The 18,203-nt window shown below is 37.4% G+C and overlaps 1 protein-coding gene across 2 annotated transcripts in view; it reads left to right on the top strand.

Annotated features, from left to right (window-relative positions):
* MEIS1 (Meis homeobox 1) overlaps positions 1-18,203 on the top strand; it is a 114,516-nt gene that overhangs the window by 47,775 nt on the left and 48,538 nt on the right. For both annotated transcript variants that reach the window (XM_075863119.1, XM_075863120.1), the window contains exon 8: positions 10,320-10,465. In XM_075863119.1, the coding sequence (XP_075719234.1) occupies positions 10,320-10,465 (146 nt within the window). The remainder of the gene's footprint in view (positions 1-10,319; positions 10,466-18,203) is intronic.

Below are 18,203 nucleotides of genomic sequence, written 5' to 3'. Positions count from 1 at the left end.
AGGAACACCCCTGCAATTGGTAACACCCAGCTGTCAATTTATTCATAAATTTGTAGGAGGAATAACAGAGGAACGGCACAACACTGAATTGTGATTTTATGGGAAATACAAGTATTTACTAAAACAGACATGTCGGGAGAATCGACAGGTCCTCTTTTAGCTCCACTTAAATCCGTACAACCAACATTTGTTCCTGTAAGGTTAAATTGTTCATATAGAGCTACATAAAAAAAAGTAGGTTTCAAATTGAGAAGACTATTTTCCTCATCTATTTTTTATGCAAATAAATTATAATATAGGTGAGAGTCTTAGCACCTGGTCACTGTGCATGTTCATATTGAAATCTCTGTGTTCCAGCTCAGGGAGCCAGAATCCAAGAAACCATAAAAAAAAAATTTTTAACATTACATTTTTTACATCATTAAATAAGGATTTTAGTCTATATCACAAAATTGATGTATTTAAAATTTCCCCAAAAATCCAAAAATAAATCACAAGAATTTTTTTTTTAGTTCATAATGGTATGACTGTCTACTATATACTAGACATATAGTAGGTGAAGAAGTTTCCATGTCTCAAAATACCTAAGAAGACATTTATTCATTTAATACCACAATATACAAGGCATTATGTATGAAAATTACTGCAGGCAAGAACTAGTGGCGTTGCCCATAGCAGCCAATTTACATTTCAAGTTCTATTTTTTCAGCAGATCTGTAAAGCAGTGACCAGATTGGTTGCTATGGGCAACATCTCCAGTTCTTGTCTACGTTAGTTTTAATACATGAGTTTTAATTTTAGGCTTCAAATTGCCTCCTACTGCATTGTATAATTGCATATTATTAAAGAGCATGTTTCCCTAAACTGTGCCCAAAAAAATCATTGTCATGTCACGTCAATTAAAATGATTTAGGACATGTTACATCTATATCTAGAAACCTTGGTGACTACGAATATGGGCACAATTATATAAATAAATTATAAATCTTCCTAGTTATGGCGGGCATATCGGTTGTTGCTCAACTTTCCCAGATATAGACAAAATTATGGCTGAATAGAAGTTTTGCCAACTTGATTGAAGACCATTGCTCGAAATCCGAGAGCAGGAAAGTAGGAATATTGCCTATGGATGAATCTTGTTTATCTTTTCCAAATAGAGAAAAATAGGAAATACCTGGAAGCGATGTCAGATGTGCTGCAATAAAGTCTACCATGTAGGTGTAGGCCTAACCTTTAAAAATATATTTCGGACATGTATCAATTCCTTGTGCCTAAGAGCCTGTTTGTCTGTTTCCGTTAATTAAAATAACTTGGCCTCTGTCATGCTAAAAGCCCTGTTTATAAGGAAAACATTTTTGTAAACAGGTAGAGACCTATGTGACCTATTGTGTTAAGTTTACTCCATCTAGAGTCAACATCTGAGAGGAAGGGAATTTACTGGGAGATACTGTTAGAATGAACCCAATCACCACAAATATGTCGGCTGTTTTCTTAGCCATTGTTCCTTATCAGTCACTGATTAAATGTTAAATGTGGAAAGACACAAAAAAAATATCACATTTTGTGATGTGTTTCCCTTGCAATGTTTACATTTTCAAGTAGGTTGCATGCGCCTTTGCCCATTAGAGTAGAAAGAAGAGCGTGCAGATTTCACTGTGCGGCTCATTCATGGGCATAAATTAATATATTCTACAGAATTCATGAAGTTTGTGGCCCCAAAACAGTTGTGAATTTTTTTCTCACTGTGTAATCATTTGTGAATGACCATAATATGTTCGAACTATATAAAGCCATTGCGTAGTATATGGTGCATTGGCTAAATAGCAGACAGATGTTATATTTAGGAATAAGAATTTTTGGGGGTCTACAGTAGTTTTCTAAAATTGTAATGTCAATTTTTTTTCTGGATTTGAATACGTACTGATATCTTTTTTTTGCTATTCCCACTAATTATAGTACTTCATTTTCTCTGTACTTTATCTCTTTCCTAAATATTCTCAAAATTAAAGGAAAACATTTTTAGTTTATGGCCAAATGTATTTTATAGACCATTCCAATTTTTTTAAAATTCTTCAAATCCCTTTAAAAGAGAAAATTTAATGCACTGGTTGGGTGGTTTCTAATATAACTGAGGAGGCTATACCCAACCAAACTCATCTATATCAGCCAGTACGGGGAGCTGCTCTATGACCACGTAATCTCTAGTATGGAAGAATGCCTTTTTGATGTTACCTAGCAATGCTGTTGTGGTTTTTGTTTATTGAGAATGACTCTATTGATTGGAAACAAGTAAGTTACACAAAGAATTCTCATGGAATTTCCAAGGGGCAGTAAGGTAGTTGTCACGCCTTTGTCTGAACACGTTTGCTGAGATCCACTTACATTGCACATTCACTTGATTTCCAAATCCAGTTGTCCAGTTTTATGCATGGTATAGTGTTAATACATGACTTAAGAGTTGAAGGGTAAAATGTACATCTTGAGTATATATATATATATATATATATATATATATATATATTTGTGTGTATGTGTGTGTGTATATATATATATATATATATATATATATATATATATATATATAGGCGGCTGCAAAATAAGCAACCAAGAAGCCAGATCACTTGAGGGATCGGTGAAAATTTGACCATATACTCTTTTCAAAAGAAGCATATTGTAGTCGTGGCCTCAACTAAAGCTATAGCAGCTGCTACAGCCCCAATGACTAAGGGGGCAACTCAGGGGCAGGAACATTATTCCTTTTTGTGAGAGAAAATTAGGTGGTAGATTTCTGCTATATGACACTACTATATGTGTTCTTCTACGTGCAGAACTTCTGCTATATTTCACTAATATCCACCTATTGATTGTGGATCAAGTAACAGTAGTTATGTTATCATTTGCATTAGTGTAGTTCAGTTTACTGCTTAGAAGTTGTGCAGGGGAGGGGCATTCCTAACTTTGCTGAAGGGCTCTATCTATTTTAGTTACGCCCCTGCTTATAGTTATATAAATACAACCAGGCATATAGAGGGTTGGTAGTGAACAAGAGAAGACATCTTTAATTGCAAAGATTTTACAACACACAGGAAAACCTGATCATCAAAATCATTAAATATTTCCTATAAGGCTCAATGGGTCCAATCATCTTATTAGTCCTACTCAAGGTACTAATTCAGCTAGTAGAGAGAGTATTTAGGGTAATACTCCCTGAGAAAAAGTAACTATGAGTTATCGACCTATAGGTGGCACTAGAGAGACAGCTTTTTTTTTTCCTTCTGGGAAGAGCTATTTTGGATGCTCATTAGTCTTAAAAGTTAGACAGTGTATGGCCAGCTTTCCAGCTTCATAAGTCATCTGTAGTCCTCTTTTATCTTGCATGTTAAAGATTTTCAAGAATATTATTCATGATTGTACATAGGCTTCTTCTGGAGGTATACATGCATCCACAATGGGGCGACTTGTAACATTTCAATTATAATATGTGGCAAAAATAATGATGATATTTTTAGAAAAGGAATAACTGCACTTGAAAGTCTTGTGTAGCTCAAACCCCCAAATGGAAAGCATTGTACACAAAATCTATAGAATACAAACCTTTTCCATGACATTTGCTAATGACTTTAAATTAAAAACATATATATTTATCTCAACGTTGATTAAATTGCAGCTTTTACAAATTTAATTACTCACTTTGGTAATTATTAAAGAAAATTAGAAACATTAGTAAACTATACAAACAATGAGGGAGCCTGGGACACTGCCCAGGTTCCAGATAAACAAATAATACGTTGCAATGTTTTTTAAGCCGAGTTTTATTGTTTATGTTAAAATACCAGTCGCACTAAAACATAAAATAAGTTCATAACCTTTTATATACAGTGCAGCCGAGTCAGTGCCAAATTAAAATGTAACCCTTGCCCTGTGGCAGCTGTGGTCTTCTTCTAGCCTCCTGCATCTGTGATATCAATACACTAGATACTAGTGAAGTTATAGTTAAAATAGTTGTAAATATCACTACTTAGTTAAGTAATAGGCACGATAAAAACCAAGGTACCTTTTGGTGAGCATTCCAGAATATTTGAGGGATTTGCTTAATATATAGTGGTATTGATAATATAGCTCCCCTAGGAATGTTCCAGTAATAAGCATGCATGGCTACAAAATGCAGACTGCTGTTTATGGCAGCCTGTGGTCAGTTATTGGATATGGTGTCTAGTAAATGGATTACATTTGGATGTGCATTCCAGAATATTTTAGAGAATTGCTTAATCAATAATTCCCTAATATAGGGGTATTGATCGAATAAGGAATGTTCCAATAATAAGCATGCAAGGCTGCAGAGTAAAGGCTACTGTTTATGGCAGCCTGTGGTCACTTCTTGGCACAGGACTACAAAATTACAGACAGAAAAAACAAACAGCCTAGTGTCTGTTAAATAAATTTCACCAAAGTCTTAAAAATGTATTATCATAACATTCCCACAGCTCAGGGGCAATTGTAATAAAAATAACACAATATTGGAAAATAAATATTTAAGCAATTCCCTGGTTTATCTGGAAGGGTCACCAAATATAATAAAATGTATTGACATCTGATACTTTTTTTTATTCTATATTTAAATAATTTTAGTTTACTTTGTCTTGATTACTTTCACTAATAATAATAATAATACTAATAATAATAGTAATAATAATAATAAAAAATAATAATCATCATAAATGTCCTGTATGTACAGCAAACAACAAAACAATGTAGGATAATGAAATAGGACTACATCAAGTAGGCAGCATTACAAGGCAAATAAATAATCACCTATGCATTGTTTAATGTATGGCCCCTACACTCTCAGTGAAATAAAATAATGTGCTGTTACTTCAGTCCATTATGCTCGCTGTGACAATTAAGCCTCGGTTTATGTAGTCATATGTGCTTTATTGTGCCTCTGCAGCTGTGCATGTCCCAAAGCAAAGGGGGCCCCCCAACAAAGTGGCCCGTTTTATTTTATTTTTTCATGGTGAAAATGACTGTGCACCACTTAACTCTTTAACACATTACTCTTTACAAGTTTTAAGCTCTTTTTACAATGCCTTATAAAAATGCCCTCAGTATGTTAATGGTTCTCTGAGGGATTGCTGCTGCCTGGGACTTGGCTTAAAAGTCTTAAATGTCCTACTTACCCTCTCTTCTTAAATTCACAGCTTAATACTCCCTCTTCTGTGTTTCATCTTTTTCATATTGTTTCAGATTGTATTATTTATATAAGATCCCAAGGGGAAAACAAATTCTATTGTGTAATAAGGATTATCCATTGATTAAAATATTGAATTATGGAATTTAGTGTTATTATAGAATGTAAATTCTATCTATCTATCTATCTATCTATCTATCTATCTATCTATCTATCTATCTATCTATCTATCTATCTATCTATCTATCTATCTATCTATCTATCTATCTATCTATCTATCTATCTATCTATCTATCTATTTCACTCAAGTGCTTGTGCTCCCTATGCAGCTCTTTTCCCATATTGTGTCTTGAATAATCTTGTTAGGAAACATGATTCCTAGTTCTGATAAGAAAAAAAGGCTGAAAACATTGTCATGACCTGGAAATTTTAGATAGAACTTTGTGCCTCCCTCCTCTAAGTACTGATGGACTGTGGGAAGGAAGGTTGTAGGAGGAGGGGAGGGAAGTCTTGACCTGCATGAGAAGGACCCCTGCTGACATGGCCAGTTTGACCCATTGAATGGCCTGAATTCTATAAATGCTGCTTTATCCTTTCTTGAAAGGAACAAGATAGCATGGCCTAAATGCCTGGGTGTGCTTAAATAGGCAACTATGGGACGTTTGATTTGAGCCTGTTTGAAATTTGAGCTCCCTGAGCAACTATAGGTCACCTGCATTGCTCCATGGGGATAGACTGGGGTCTCCTCAGAAATTGCCCATCAAGAACTTGCAGTACGGATTCCTTTGTTTGTCAGCTGGCCCCTTTGCACTATATCACAGCCTATAATTTTTTTTTTCCTATTCAATTCTTAAACATTATTTGAAAGAGCAAATGGCGCTGCTGAAAGGTTTGACAGCTTGACACGCTGAGGATAGCTGTGATAGCTTGGGAGCTGAAATGACGAACCCCGGCCCTTCTCCTGCTTGTTAGGGGCTCGATGTTTTTTAAATAGTGTCTGGTTGCTGTGCAGAGTTCTTGTGCTCCAAGCAATATGACAGGCAATGAGTCTGCTTCAGTGATCCTAAATCCTTTTAGACTAATTTGTGAGCGCGGAAAAACATCTAGCACCTTTTGGAGGCCGCGTTCAAAATCAGAAAATCAGGTATTGCCAATTAAAGTGCTATTTCATACATTCATATCAAGACAAATGACTTTTAACTTTACTGATAATGCCATGCTGTGCCTAAAGTGACTGCTACTGAGCCTCTCTCTGCAGAGATGAGATATGAGCACACCCAACTCATCAGGGATTCACACAAAGGTAATGCCAGGCAGATCTGTGCATTGTAAGGTTGCATATGGGCAGCGCAAATGCAAAAGATGAGCCTAGTCTGTCCAGAATTGCCACAGGCCATTTTTAAGAGCCTCTGGCCTCTCAGTCAATGGCCTACTAGTTAATTGCCACACGGACTTCATGACACATGGGCAGATAATATGACATTTTCAGTTTCTGTCACTAGCAAGCGCCACAACGCGGCTAGCACTAGTTGCTAAGAAGCTGTCAGAAGCCATTAGCAGCTGGCCAAAATTGCCCTGTGGCACTTCCTCATGGCATCAGCAAATCGAGTAGAAATCCCCCAGTGGAGCCTACTGTTATACTAATGAGGCTCTACGCCTGTTTATGGACTAGCATCATTTTTGTGATTATTTCCACCTTTTCAGCTTGCCTTCATAATTTGCCTTCATTTGGCAGCAGGGGAAGTCAAACTCAGGAATGAAGTCTCTGACAATTTTCCTCTCGCTCTCCCGCCTTGGTAGCTGCAACCATGTGGTTGTTATATCACTTCACCTCCAGGTTATATTCTGGATAACCGCTTACAACCTTCCATTACTGCAGAGCATGCTCCACACTAGAGGTGCCGAGTCCCTATGTGTCTTGCATTACAGGCCTACAGACGGGGACGCTTGAATCCACAATCTGAGAATCTCCAATTATCAAAACATTTCCTGACAAAATATTCCTCCTCGCTGTTTGCTTTTTCTTTTGCCTGTTTCTCTAAGTTGCGTCGGACAAGAGCAAAGTTTATTGTTTTAGGCTTTTGTGAACACGCATCGGTATTTACACTGGATTCAACGCATTTGCTTCCAATGAAAATCTTGTCTTAGATTACAGCTCAGCAGTGTAATTTTCATCCCAGATGGGAGCAAAGTAGCTGTATTTGCCTAAAAACAGTAGGAAGAACAAACTATGCATTAAGCCTGGGCTGTTTTTGGCTTGACCTAATGATGTAACAGAAACCTTTTATTTGGGATAGGTCATTGCCAGAGATGGAAGGAGGGGATCTGGCCGCCGCTTGAAAGGTTTTCTTCATTGTATTTACATAAGTCTTCACTTACAAAATTCTGTGCTTAATGCTTCTGCTTTCATAAAGCAGAAATAAACAGGAAAGCTTCTGGTGAGTGTTATACACGGAATGCAGAAAGGTTTTCCTCTCCTAATGGAGTATATAATTCAGGTGCCCTTAAGGCATGCTTTCAGGAATTCTTTTGCCTGAGGTAATGGGAAGCTAAGGCTGTTTTAAGGCCTTGATTATCTATTGATGCACAAAGCTTAATAAAAAGTCATCGCGTTCGGATTGTACTGGATATTTCCATAAATAATCAATTGCCTTTTTCTTATCTTATGGCTACATTTAAAGTCTGGGCATTATGCATTCTTATTCTAATATTGTAGCAAATTCTAAAATTAACATGGTGGCGGGCCATCACAGGGGAAGCCGGCTAAAATATACAAAAATGTTGTGCTGTTTAATCAACAAATATATATTTATTTTCAAATGGCTCCTCTTTAGCATATAAAGTAGATTGACTCATTGAAATGTTAAATGCAGATGATTTGCTTCGAAGGATCTTTGCCTCTTTGATGCTGTTTTAGATTTTCATGGTTTTACAAAGAAAGAATAGGAAAATCCCAGCACAAACAGATCAGGTTTGAAGAGCCAGTCACCTCATCAAAGTCATTGTTTATGGTTTCACTAGGGTTACCACAGACACGTTACAAATCGACTGTGGATTTAGGGTTTTCTCACATGTATTTCTAGAACTCCAGTTGGTAGAAACATGTGCCCACTAGCCCGGGGTTCATTTACATATCATTTGCAGGTTGTCGTGCTTTTTTTTTTACACACTTGAGAGTAAGGCACTAAACACACCTCTGTTTATAATATTGTATAATTAACATAGATATAATTAATGTTAATCTGCCTAGAATATTATGGCCTTCACCAAGATACTACTCTTATACTAAAGGGGGTTTTACACAGAACGATTATCGTGCAGACGAGCGTTCATAGAATGCTCGTTGCTGATAATCGCCCTGTGTAAACAGGGGAACGGTCAGCAGATGAACGAGTTAAAGCTCGATCATCTGCCGGTCGTATCGTTTTAAAAAAGTAAAAGATTATCGTTGTCGGCAGGACATATTCCTATGTAAACATGGAGACGCGCTGCCGACATGATAATAATAGATGGAGAAGAGCGAGCGGAGTAACGACCGCTCATCCCCATTCATAGCTCCGTGTGACAGGAGCAAGCGTACAAGAGTACTAGATATTAAAGAGGTTATCCGTTTTTTTTAAATTGATGAACTACCCTTAGGAAAGCTCATCAATATTTGGTTGGTGGGGGTCTGACTCCGCTGCAAGAAGGGGCCACGGCAGCCTCTTCATTATTACATGGTTCTCCTCCTGGTTCGAAATTGCACATGCCGTTACATTTGTAGCGGCTGTGCAAGGTATTGCACCACTGTCCCATTCAAGTTAATGGGACAGTTGTGCAATAACTTGCACCCCCGCTACACATGTAACGGCGTGTGCAAATTTAAACAAGGAGAACCATGTAAAAAATTAAGAGGCTCGTACAAGCGCTGTGGCCCCTTCAAATAGCTGATTGGCGGCAGAGCCGAGAGTCGGAGACCCACCGATCTAATATTGATGGCCTATCCTAAGGAGCTAGGCTATATTCACATCTGCGTCAGGGCTCCGTTCTGTCTTTCTGTTGAAGCTTTCCGTTGAAACGGAGCACTGACTGACACAAACAAAAACCATAAGTTTTCGTTTCCATCACCATTGATTTCAATGGTGACGGATCTGGGGACAATGGTCTAGGTTGTGCAAGGGTTCTGTCGTTTTGATGGAGTCAATACCGTAGTAGACTACGGTATTGATTCTGTCAAAACGACGGAACCCTTGCACAACGGAGTCAAACGGAAACCATTGGCACCGGATCCGTCACCAATGAAATCAATGGTGATGGAAACGAAAACCCATGGTTTCCATCGGTGTAAGTCACGGCTCCGTTCCGACGGAAAGCTCAGACGAAACGTCGGAACGGACCCCTGACGCAGATGTGAGCAAAGCCTAAGAAGTGGAGGAAAGGTTTTAACAACTTGACAGAAACACCATTGCCTATGTATATGATAAGGTTCAGGGACACATTCGTATATCTCTGTTGGGTATATACAGAGAATCCCGCTCAGGTGTTTTTTTTTCTCTCATTCATCACATTATTAAACTTAATGGAGCTTATCCTATTGTCAGCTAAATACTTCATAGAAAATCAGAATATGTTACCGCTACTTGATATTGGCGCTCTTAGGACTTGGAATATTGCACATCACTAGCTCAGGACTTTTTACTTTGTACTTGATTAAAAGAGACATTGTCACTCTAACATTGGCAGCTTATAAAATTGCAACTGGAACTATGTGAGATAAAGTAGTGATCGTGGGGGAAAATATTTTTTGAGATTTCTGGCCAGAAATTGTATTAAAACACAATAGTCAGCATCTATCCAGAATGCAATGGCTGATAACCGGAAACAAAAGATTGATTTTGGAGAACAAATGTAAATAGGACATACAATAGTGCGCCAATCATTATGTTTTACAACCAGATGAATTTATTTCCACCATAAAACACGTAGGTTTGTTAAGTTTATTTTAATTATATTTTTGTACAATAGATATGTTCCATAAAAATGCAGTAAACATTTCATTGCTTTTTACATTTCTAAGCTTGTGATGTGTATAGATGTAGGTTTTAAAAAGATAACCCAGTAACCAATATATGAATTAATTGTATTTGTACAGGAGATGGTTTGGACAACAGTGTAGCCTCACCAAGCACAGGGGACGACGATGACCCTGACAAAGATAAAAAACGTCATAAAAAGCGTGGTATTTTTCCTAAAGTAGCCACAAACATCATGAGGGCATGGCTCTTCCAACATCTAACGGTAAGTCCATCAGCAACATAGCAATTACAGAAAAAAAAGTCTCAAATTTTTTTTAGCACGTTTATTTGTGTTGCAGATCATGTGGCATTTGACAATATATTCTTCATATCACTACTGGCAAGCTTTGCCCTCTGGTTGTTTTGGCTCTTTTTTTTAGTTCCTTGTTCCTTAAAGTTAAAGTTCATACATAGTCAAAGTGAACATTTCCTTACCCATGACATAAGCATAGCAGAGTGGACAGAGTTTGCGTACAATTCGCAGGGGTTCCTTTTTTTTTTTTAGTACTTGGGGGATATCAGTCCCCTAAAATCACTTCCAATAAATCATAAATCGGGATGATTGCTATAGAGAGGCTGCTATGATTTTCTTAGGTTCTTCTCTTCCCAGAATTCCTGCGAGTCGATACAGGAGACATTTTCAATCTCCTATTACCACCATAGACCAACTTAGAAAATAAAAAAGAGTAATAAGCGTTTATAGAGGATATGGCCACTCCACATCATAGTAGAGAAAATGGTGGCAAGGTACTCTGTACGCATTCCTGATATATATATATTTTTTAGCTATTCCAGTATTGAGCGTATACACAGATATATCTGAAAGGACAATAATATCTTGACCGCATATAACTTAATTCATGTAAATCTTCTTGCATACCAAGTCAAGCAATATGCAGGAAATTCATCTGTTATCTCCATGTGCTTAGAACAGAATCCCTGTGGTTTAGTATTTACAAACTTAGGCCTGTTTATATAGTAATTGAACCATTATTAAACACAAAGATTCATGGCAAAATGTACTAAAGATAATGTAATACATCCTAAATAAACACATAATATAGAAGCTCTAAACTTATTTGCATTAGTATCAATATATACGGCAAATGTTTACTTAAGTTCATAGCGAGAGTGATGCCGCTCGTTTCCTACCTCCGAAAGGAAACCAACAATGTGTAATAATTTTTTCCTCTGCTCTCCCTGGAGGCTACTAAAGCATAGTGCATTGTCTGAATTGGTTCTGAGTGGTTCATTGAATGTACAGGTATTGCTGATTCAGACGTATTTCATGTACTCAATGAACCAATTAGTGTTTTAAGTCGTGAACCACACACGTGTTTATTCTTAGATTGAGGTGGCATGAAGTCCTTTCTTTATTAACCTCTTTCTAGTTTTTAATACCCTTCACCTACCCATCCAGTGAATTATTTATTGTAATATCTCCAGCGGTTGCAAATGTAAGTAACTTGTTTAGTATAGTTTAAAAGGGGTTGTATGACTTGGAAAACCTTTTTCATATTGTGGGTACTTGTGTTGGGATTCCTCATAACTGGTGGATACTGAAGGGGAAGACCCCAAGTGAGTGCTCTATTTTTTGTCGATTTCAATAGAGACGAAAGCCATGTTGGACATTTCTTTCACCTACGGATAATACAGGGGAATCTCTAGTGGGGCACCACTTCTATCAGCTAACCTTGCCCTATAATGATGCCAGGCTTTGCCAACCAGGACAGATGGGCATGGTGTTTGTTTTCCCCTCCATGCCCTTTCCGTTACCCTTGTGCCAATTCCTCAACCTTTTTTTGCAAAAAAGATAAGACCAAACAGGGCTGTACCCGATCTCTCCAGGGGCCCTATAGCAGCCAGATGGCCTGAGTCTATGGTATGTAAGCCCTTGGGGAAGGGGAGTTTATTATTAGGACACTTACATGTCTTTCAAAAAGGAAGGATACATATTTAGATCCATGATCAATCCATGACAAATGAGCGGTGGCATTGATAAATTTGCCCTTTTTTTTCTACCAACTCAATCCAATATTTTCTCATTATATGGCTAATTGAACATTAGTCATATAATATGTAAAAGCTGCATACTGTCATCTGTTCTTGATAAAATTGATTGCTTTGCCACCGCCATAATAGTGCCAACTCAGGATTTACCGTCTGATTTTATTTTTTAATTTCATTATTTTATTTATTTTTAAAAGATAAAAATGATTCATTAACAACAACCATAAACCAGAATAAAATCCTTATCCTTATCTTACAAAATTCTTAATTAAAAAATGGTAATGGAATATGACAAATCAGAATTGTGCAATAAGTGCAAAAAGATTTAACAACTCCCAAGGAAAAAAAAAGAAAAATTCTACAGTAATAGGACAATGACCTTCAGGTTGCTAATTTCCTGCTAGTTAATGCCCTGAGAGGTTAAACTCAGGTCTTCGAAGCACTAACTGCCATGAAATTCTCTGTCCATTTGTCACTATTACTTAGTCGATCAGGGGAGAGTTTCAGATAACTATACATTATGCAGCGCACTTAATTGACACTACCTGATTTTCAACTTAGTATGATAAAACCATGAGAAATGTAAATCTGGCCACTTTCATGTCATGCCACATTATGTTTTATTATTTTCAGTATCCTTTTCCAAGTCCACAAGGCAACCCTTTGAAAATGTTGTGCAGATTATTATTTCAGGATAAGGAGTTGCCAGTACAGATGCATTCTGCTCCGTCTTTCCATAGTAACTGAGGCTTTCATGTAAACTCAAAACTGTTGCAGGAATTTTTGTAAAATGTCCATAGACTTATCTTGTTGATGATTTACTCCATGCGTTCTATTATGTTCTGCATTTGTCGATCTTTAACATGTTTAAGCGTTTATTAGGTATAGAATGTTAAAATTACATAATTGATAACAAAAAATTCTTAACCATTGTAAATTATGCCATTACATTACCCATTGGATTTATCTGCTACTATATGTATTCATGTCACAAAAAAGGGTAAAAAATGTAACAAGTAATCAGAAACATGTACACATTAGCTGTTGTAAGTAACAAAAATGGAGTAAGGCTCTGTTCACATCTGCGTTGGGGTCCCGTTCTGACGTTCCGTCGGAGGTTTCCGTCAGAACAGGACCCTGAGCAGACACAAACTGACACCGACGGAAACCAGGGGTTTCTGTTTCCATCACCATTGATTTCAATGGTGACTGAGCCGGTGCCCGTGGTTTCCGTTTGTGTCTGTTGTGCACCGAACCCGTCGTTTTGCCGGAAGCAATAGCGTAGTCGACTACGGAACGTCAGAACGGGACCCCAAAACAGATGTGAACAGAGCTTAAATACATCTGAAATCTGTTTGTTCGTACTCCATAATTACTTACATACAGGAGCGGATTAAGAGTGATATGGACCCCTAGGTACTAAAGGTCATAGGCCCCTTACCAATCTCTAGAGCCAGGATACCCTTGATTATGGTTAATAACATGCATTTGAAGAGCAGTTATCATTTGCATAACTTTTTTTTTTTGGGGAGTTCCTGCACTTAAAGTTTAAGGAGAGCTCTAGATGACCAAAGGGCTGTTGGTCCCCCTTGGCCATGGAGCCTCAGACACTGCCCTAATGGTCAGTCCAACCGTGCTATCGTATATTACAATTTTTTTAAATATTTCCACTCATAAATAACCTCAATAAAGTATTTTAATCCCAGAGTTGGTGGAATAAGGATAAAAAAAAATCTTTCTCCTTCCTTTTTTCGGTATCTATTTCACTATCTATTTTTTCCGTAAAAAAAAAAACAGTTGAAACCCAATGTGAAAATCTGAAATGTCAGATTATTAAAAAATGGTATTGTGCTGTATTGTTGGGTGAAAAGAACCGTAGGAGGTCCGGGTGCTACATCCGTAATACGTACAGTTGAAAATGGTTATGGTGCTAAAAGTTCATTTCTGTAGGACCATCGGGGCTCCGAACAGTTCAAAATTTGTTCCATGCCCCCGTCTGAATGAGGCCTTACACTTGCATAACACTAAGACCTGATGTATTGAAGTTCCTCAAGTCCGTTAAAATGTTCATCAGCTTGTTAGCGTTAAAGCAGTCAAACTATTTTGATTCTTTTTCCTTTTTTTTTTATTTTACAAAGGATCCACTTAAGCACTTTAACAGTTATTTTAGCTTCAAGTTTCAACAGCTTTCACGTTTCTTCTTCTTTCTGTGAAAACGCGTGTTTTTCTCACCTTCCGTACAAAAGCTCATAAGAGTTAGAATATTTCAGACAACCTTTAAAACACACACAGTGTCACAGAGTCCTTTGTCTGAACGCTATGATTATGATCTACAATTGCCCGCCTCATTTGCAAGCGGTCTTTTTTTTCCCCACTTCTTTCTTGTTTAATTTAACAAGAAATGAGTAGTAAATGAAAGCTGCTGTCTGAAATCCCACTGTGAGCCTGTTTTGCACTTGGCTCCCCTGTGAAAAGGCAATTTGTGAAATTATGTGATAGAGTAATTAGTTGAAACCGGGCCTCCTGATTGTTGCCGTGCTTGTGTGGTAAGGAGGGTTTGTTATAAAAAAAAATGAAGAGATAAAATACGGGATTATTACCCAGGCAAGTTGGCGCTAAGCTTCTTCGTTTATTTGTAAACAGAATATTTAGTGACCACATAGGAAGTTGCTATAATCACAAGCTCATAAAGAAACCACAGCAGTGCCTTTGGATTTATATTGAGCGCTCATGTAAAATTTAAGCAGGGAAGCCAGCCTCCCTGTTAATGTAATTAGGGTTTAATTTACCACCCTCCGCACACAGATGTAATAGGGCCTTCATATTGATGCAGTCTTTAAGTACATTATAGAATACCTCAGTGCAGTACTTAGCACACAGAAACAGGTGTGAGGCCTTTTATATTTCATAAACACATTGTATTTCTTGGGAAATATTAACAGGAATCGTAAGAAAAACAATGTCAGTCTACAAGGTGGTAATGGACGGTTACTCTTTATGTGCTCATGTATTTGTCAATGGTTAAGTAAATTAAAGTAAATGCTAGGGAAATCAATAGGCTTGCACAGTCTTGGTTGTGCCTCATAGACTCCAGGACAGAATGACAGATGTGGTGCATATGAACCATTTAAGTATTAATGCAAGAAAACGGCCTCACTGTGCAGACCAAGAAACATTCTGCAACATTGTATTCACGGCAAAAAATTATGATCTCCAAGCCGGATTAAAGCTCCATTCAGTGTCGAGAATGTTTTTGGTTATTATGCTGGTGGGACTTTTTGTTTGAGCCGGTGTTCATGATATTGTAGTCCGTAAATTAGTGATATCATTGAGACATAAAGTGTCTCATTATTTATTATATTCAATGGGAACCGATAATTGTATTTACATGATCGTTGGCTTAAAATTCAACATGGCGGCTGCCATTTATAGCGAGATCACAAGGTTGAGGACTGGTTATTATTCCATAGGGTAAACTTTTTGAAGAATGTGCAACACAAAGACTGCATGTAATTCTAAAATTAAATTTTGTCTACGCAGAAGTAAAGCATCTGAACAGAAGGTGCTCCATGTGTAGGTGGGGATATTTTAATATTGTATAATTTGTGTCTAAAAAGATAAAAATAGAGATTTAATAGCAAAACAATTTTTTTTTACACTTTAGGAATATTTAGTATTTAAGTCCTACTGATCATATGCGTGAAAGCGGTAAAATTTGTTGTACATGATAAAGATAAATACGAATAAGTCCATTGAACATACATTATAGATTTGTTATCTCTGCAGTACTGCCAGATGTCAGCACCTTCACGTAAACTGAAAATACAGCTCTAGGTGGAGTTTTAGTCATCTCCTCCAGCCATGGTTGGCTCACTTGGGATTCCAAGGTGCAAAAAATTGAGGTCTCCTCATCTTCCATTATGCAGACACCTTAATAGATTGGATGTGGCGTGGAGCAAATTAATGATGCTTCAGCCCTACACATTACACGCTACATCTCTAGCTGTACAATGCCTAGCTATATAGGATCTGGCAACTTGGGGACTCTTAATGATGACTAAAACTTTGTGGAATTGGCCAAGAAAGTCTACTTTATATTAAAAGTTGATTTTCAGAATTCATAATACAAAATTGAACCCAACTAACGTGAACATTTTCCTGCCTGAGCATCGGACTCTGCATTATAAATGTATATTTGCCTCACTCTGTGTATCTTTAAAGGGGTTGTTTTGTTTAGAAAACCGTCAATGAGTTTGAGTATCTCTATGTCTCTGGAGGACTCAGCTTACACAGACAACAAATTGATTTCAATGGGCAACATGTAATGCTTTATTTCTCCTGTGGTGGCACTGCAGCAGAATAAAAAACACATGCTGCTAGGTTCCCCCCCGCAGATTACAGCTGATACCTGGACGTGCGGAAAGCCGGATACCTTGTGATCAGCCTATTTTCAGGGGCCCCCTCTAATAAAAAGGGATTATCTAAAGCAGACAACCCTTAAAGCCTTTAGTTAAGCATAGCTAGTGGGAGTTAATGTCTATGTCGGGGTATATTGAGTTTGGAGATTTTGTGTATTCACCTGATCTAGGGATATTTGATACATTTTAAGCATTAGATTTATGGTATAACAGAAGCCATCATGCAGTGTTGTTGCTCATATTTTTCTAATGTGTCATAGAATATATACAGTTTGGTTGCCATGCAGAGCTAAGACAATATCTTATCAACAGGCCAGTCGTCCCTGCGTCACCTACTGCAGCTGGGGCAGCAATAATGCTTTTGTTTGGTTATAGGTCATGACAGGTCGTTGTGCCCAGGAATTAGCATTGTTATATATTTTTTTTTAATCCAATATTTTTGGCAATACAGTAAAGTAAAATGTGCAGTTGTTTCAATTGTGATCAATTAATAGCTATAGATCCCTTTACAATGTAATATATGAGCATAAACATATAAAACACTGGAGTTGAGCCCTGGTTAGTTACCATGACATGAACAAGCAGTTTAGAAACTACAGAGTAATGCCAGTGTAAATAGCTCTCCCATGGAGCTCCATCCAATATTCAGTAATAATGCTTCTCATTCTCCTTCTTTCCAACACTCTCTCTGTCATGTGAGCTAAATTCAGATTATACTCGAGCCTGAAAAATAATAGACAAATGGGCCGATCACATGCTTTTATAGTAATGCTGCAATTTTTTTATTCCTGATGGAATTTCATTATTTTCTAAAGCTGTTCCCATGTGATCTAAGGGAGATTTTGTCACGAACATAGAAAAATAATTCTGGCAATGTCTGTAAAATGATACAGCAGAACTAAATATGATTTAGCACAACCGGATCGCCAAGTGTTCAGGGTGCTAGAGAATATACTGCTAAGGTCTGTCAGGACCTGGTAGTACTGTATTGACTTGAGTGATGACAGAACATTGTCCCTTGGCCATGTCTAACTTCATCACTATAGTGACAATATTCAACAATGAAGGTTTTCAATAACATTTGGACAACCTACCCAAGAGAAATCCACTGTGCCAACCTCTTTTCTGCAGCAGGGGGCTACTGTCCATAGTTTTTGTTTTCAAAATGGATCGGGACACATAATACCAGAAATGGCATACAATGTCTGAATAGTTGGGTCCTTTGCCCACTGTGTTGTTGCCAAACAGGACAGCTGGGCTTTTCAGTAACATAAAGTACCTCACTGGTTACTTTGCAACTAAGTTGTATCTTGGCATAATTACTTGTAGTGTGGTGTAGCTTCTCAATCATTTGTTTTATATGTGTCTATGTCATTTTTGGTGCCATCACAACTCATGAAGGCTTTAAAGCAAAGTTATGAAGTGTTTAAGTATTTTTGGGTAGCAGAAACTGTTCAGATAAATTATGTCTTTATAGGGAAAGATAGAAATTTATGAAAAATTGTAATTTTGTAGTATGGTAGCCATCACCAC

The sequence above is a fragment of the Rhinoderma darwinii genome, chromosome 4 (genome assembly GCF_050947455.1).
Source record: "Rhinoderma darwinii isolate aRhiDar2 chromosome 4, aRhiDar2.hap1, whole genome shotgun sequence".
NCBI lineage: Eukaryota > Metazoa > Chordata > Amphibia > Anura > Rhinodermatidae > Rhinoderma > Rhinoderma darwinii.
Note: the sequence above shows the minus strand (reverse complement) of the source record. Positions and strands in the feature narration are given on the sequence as shown.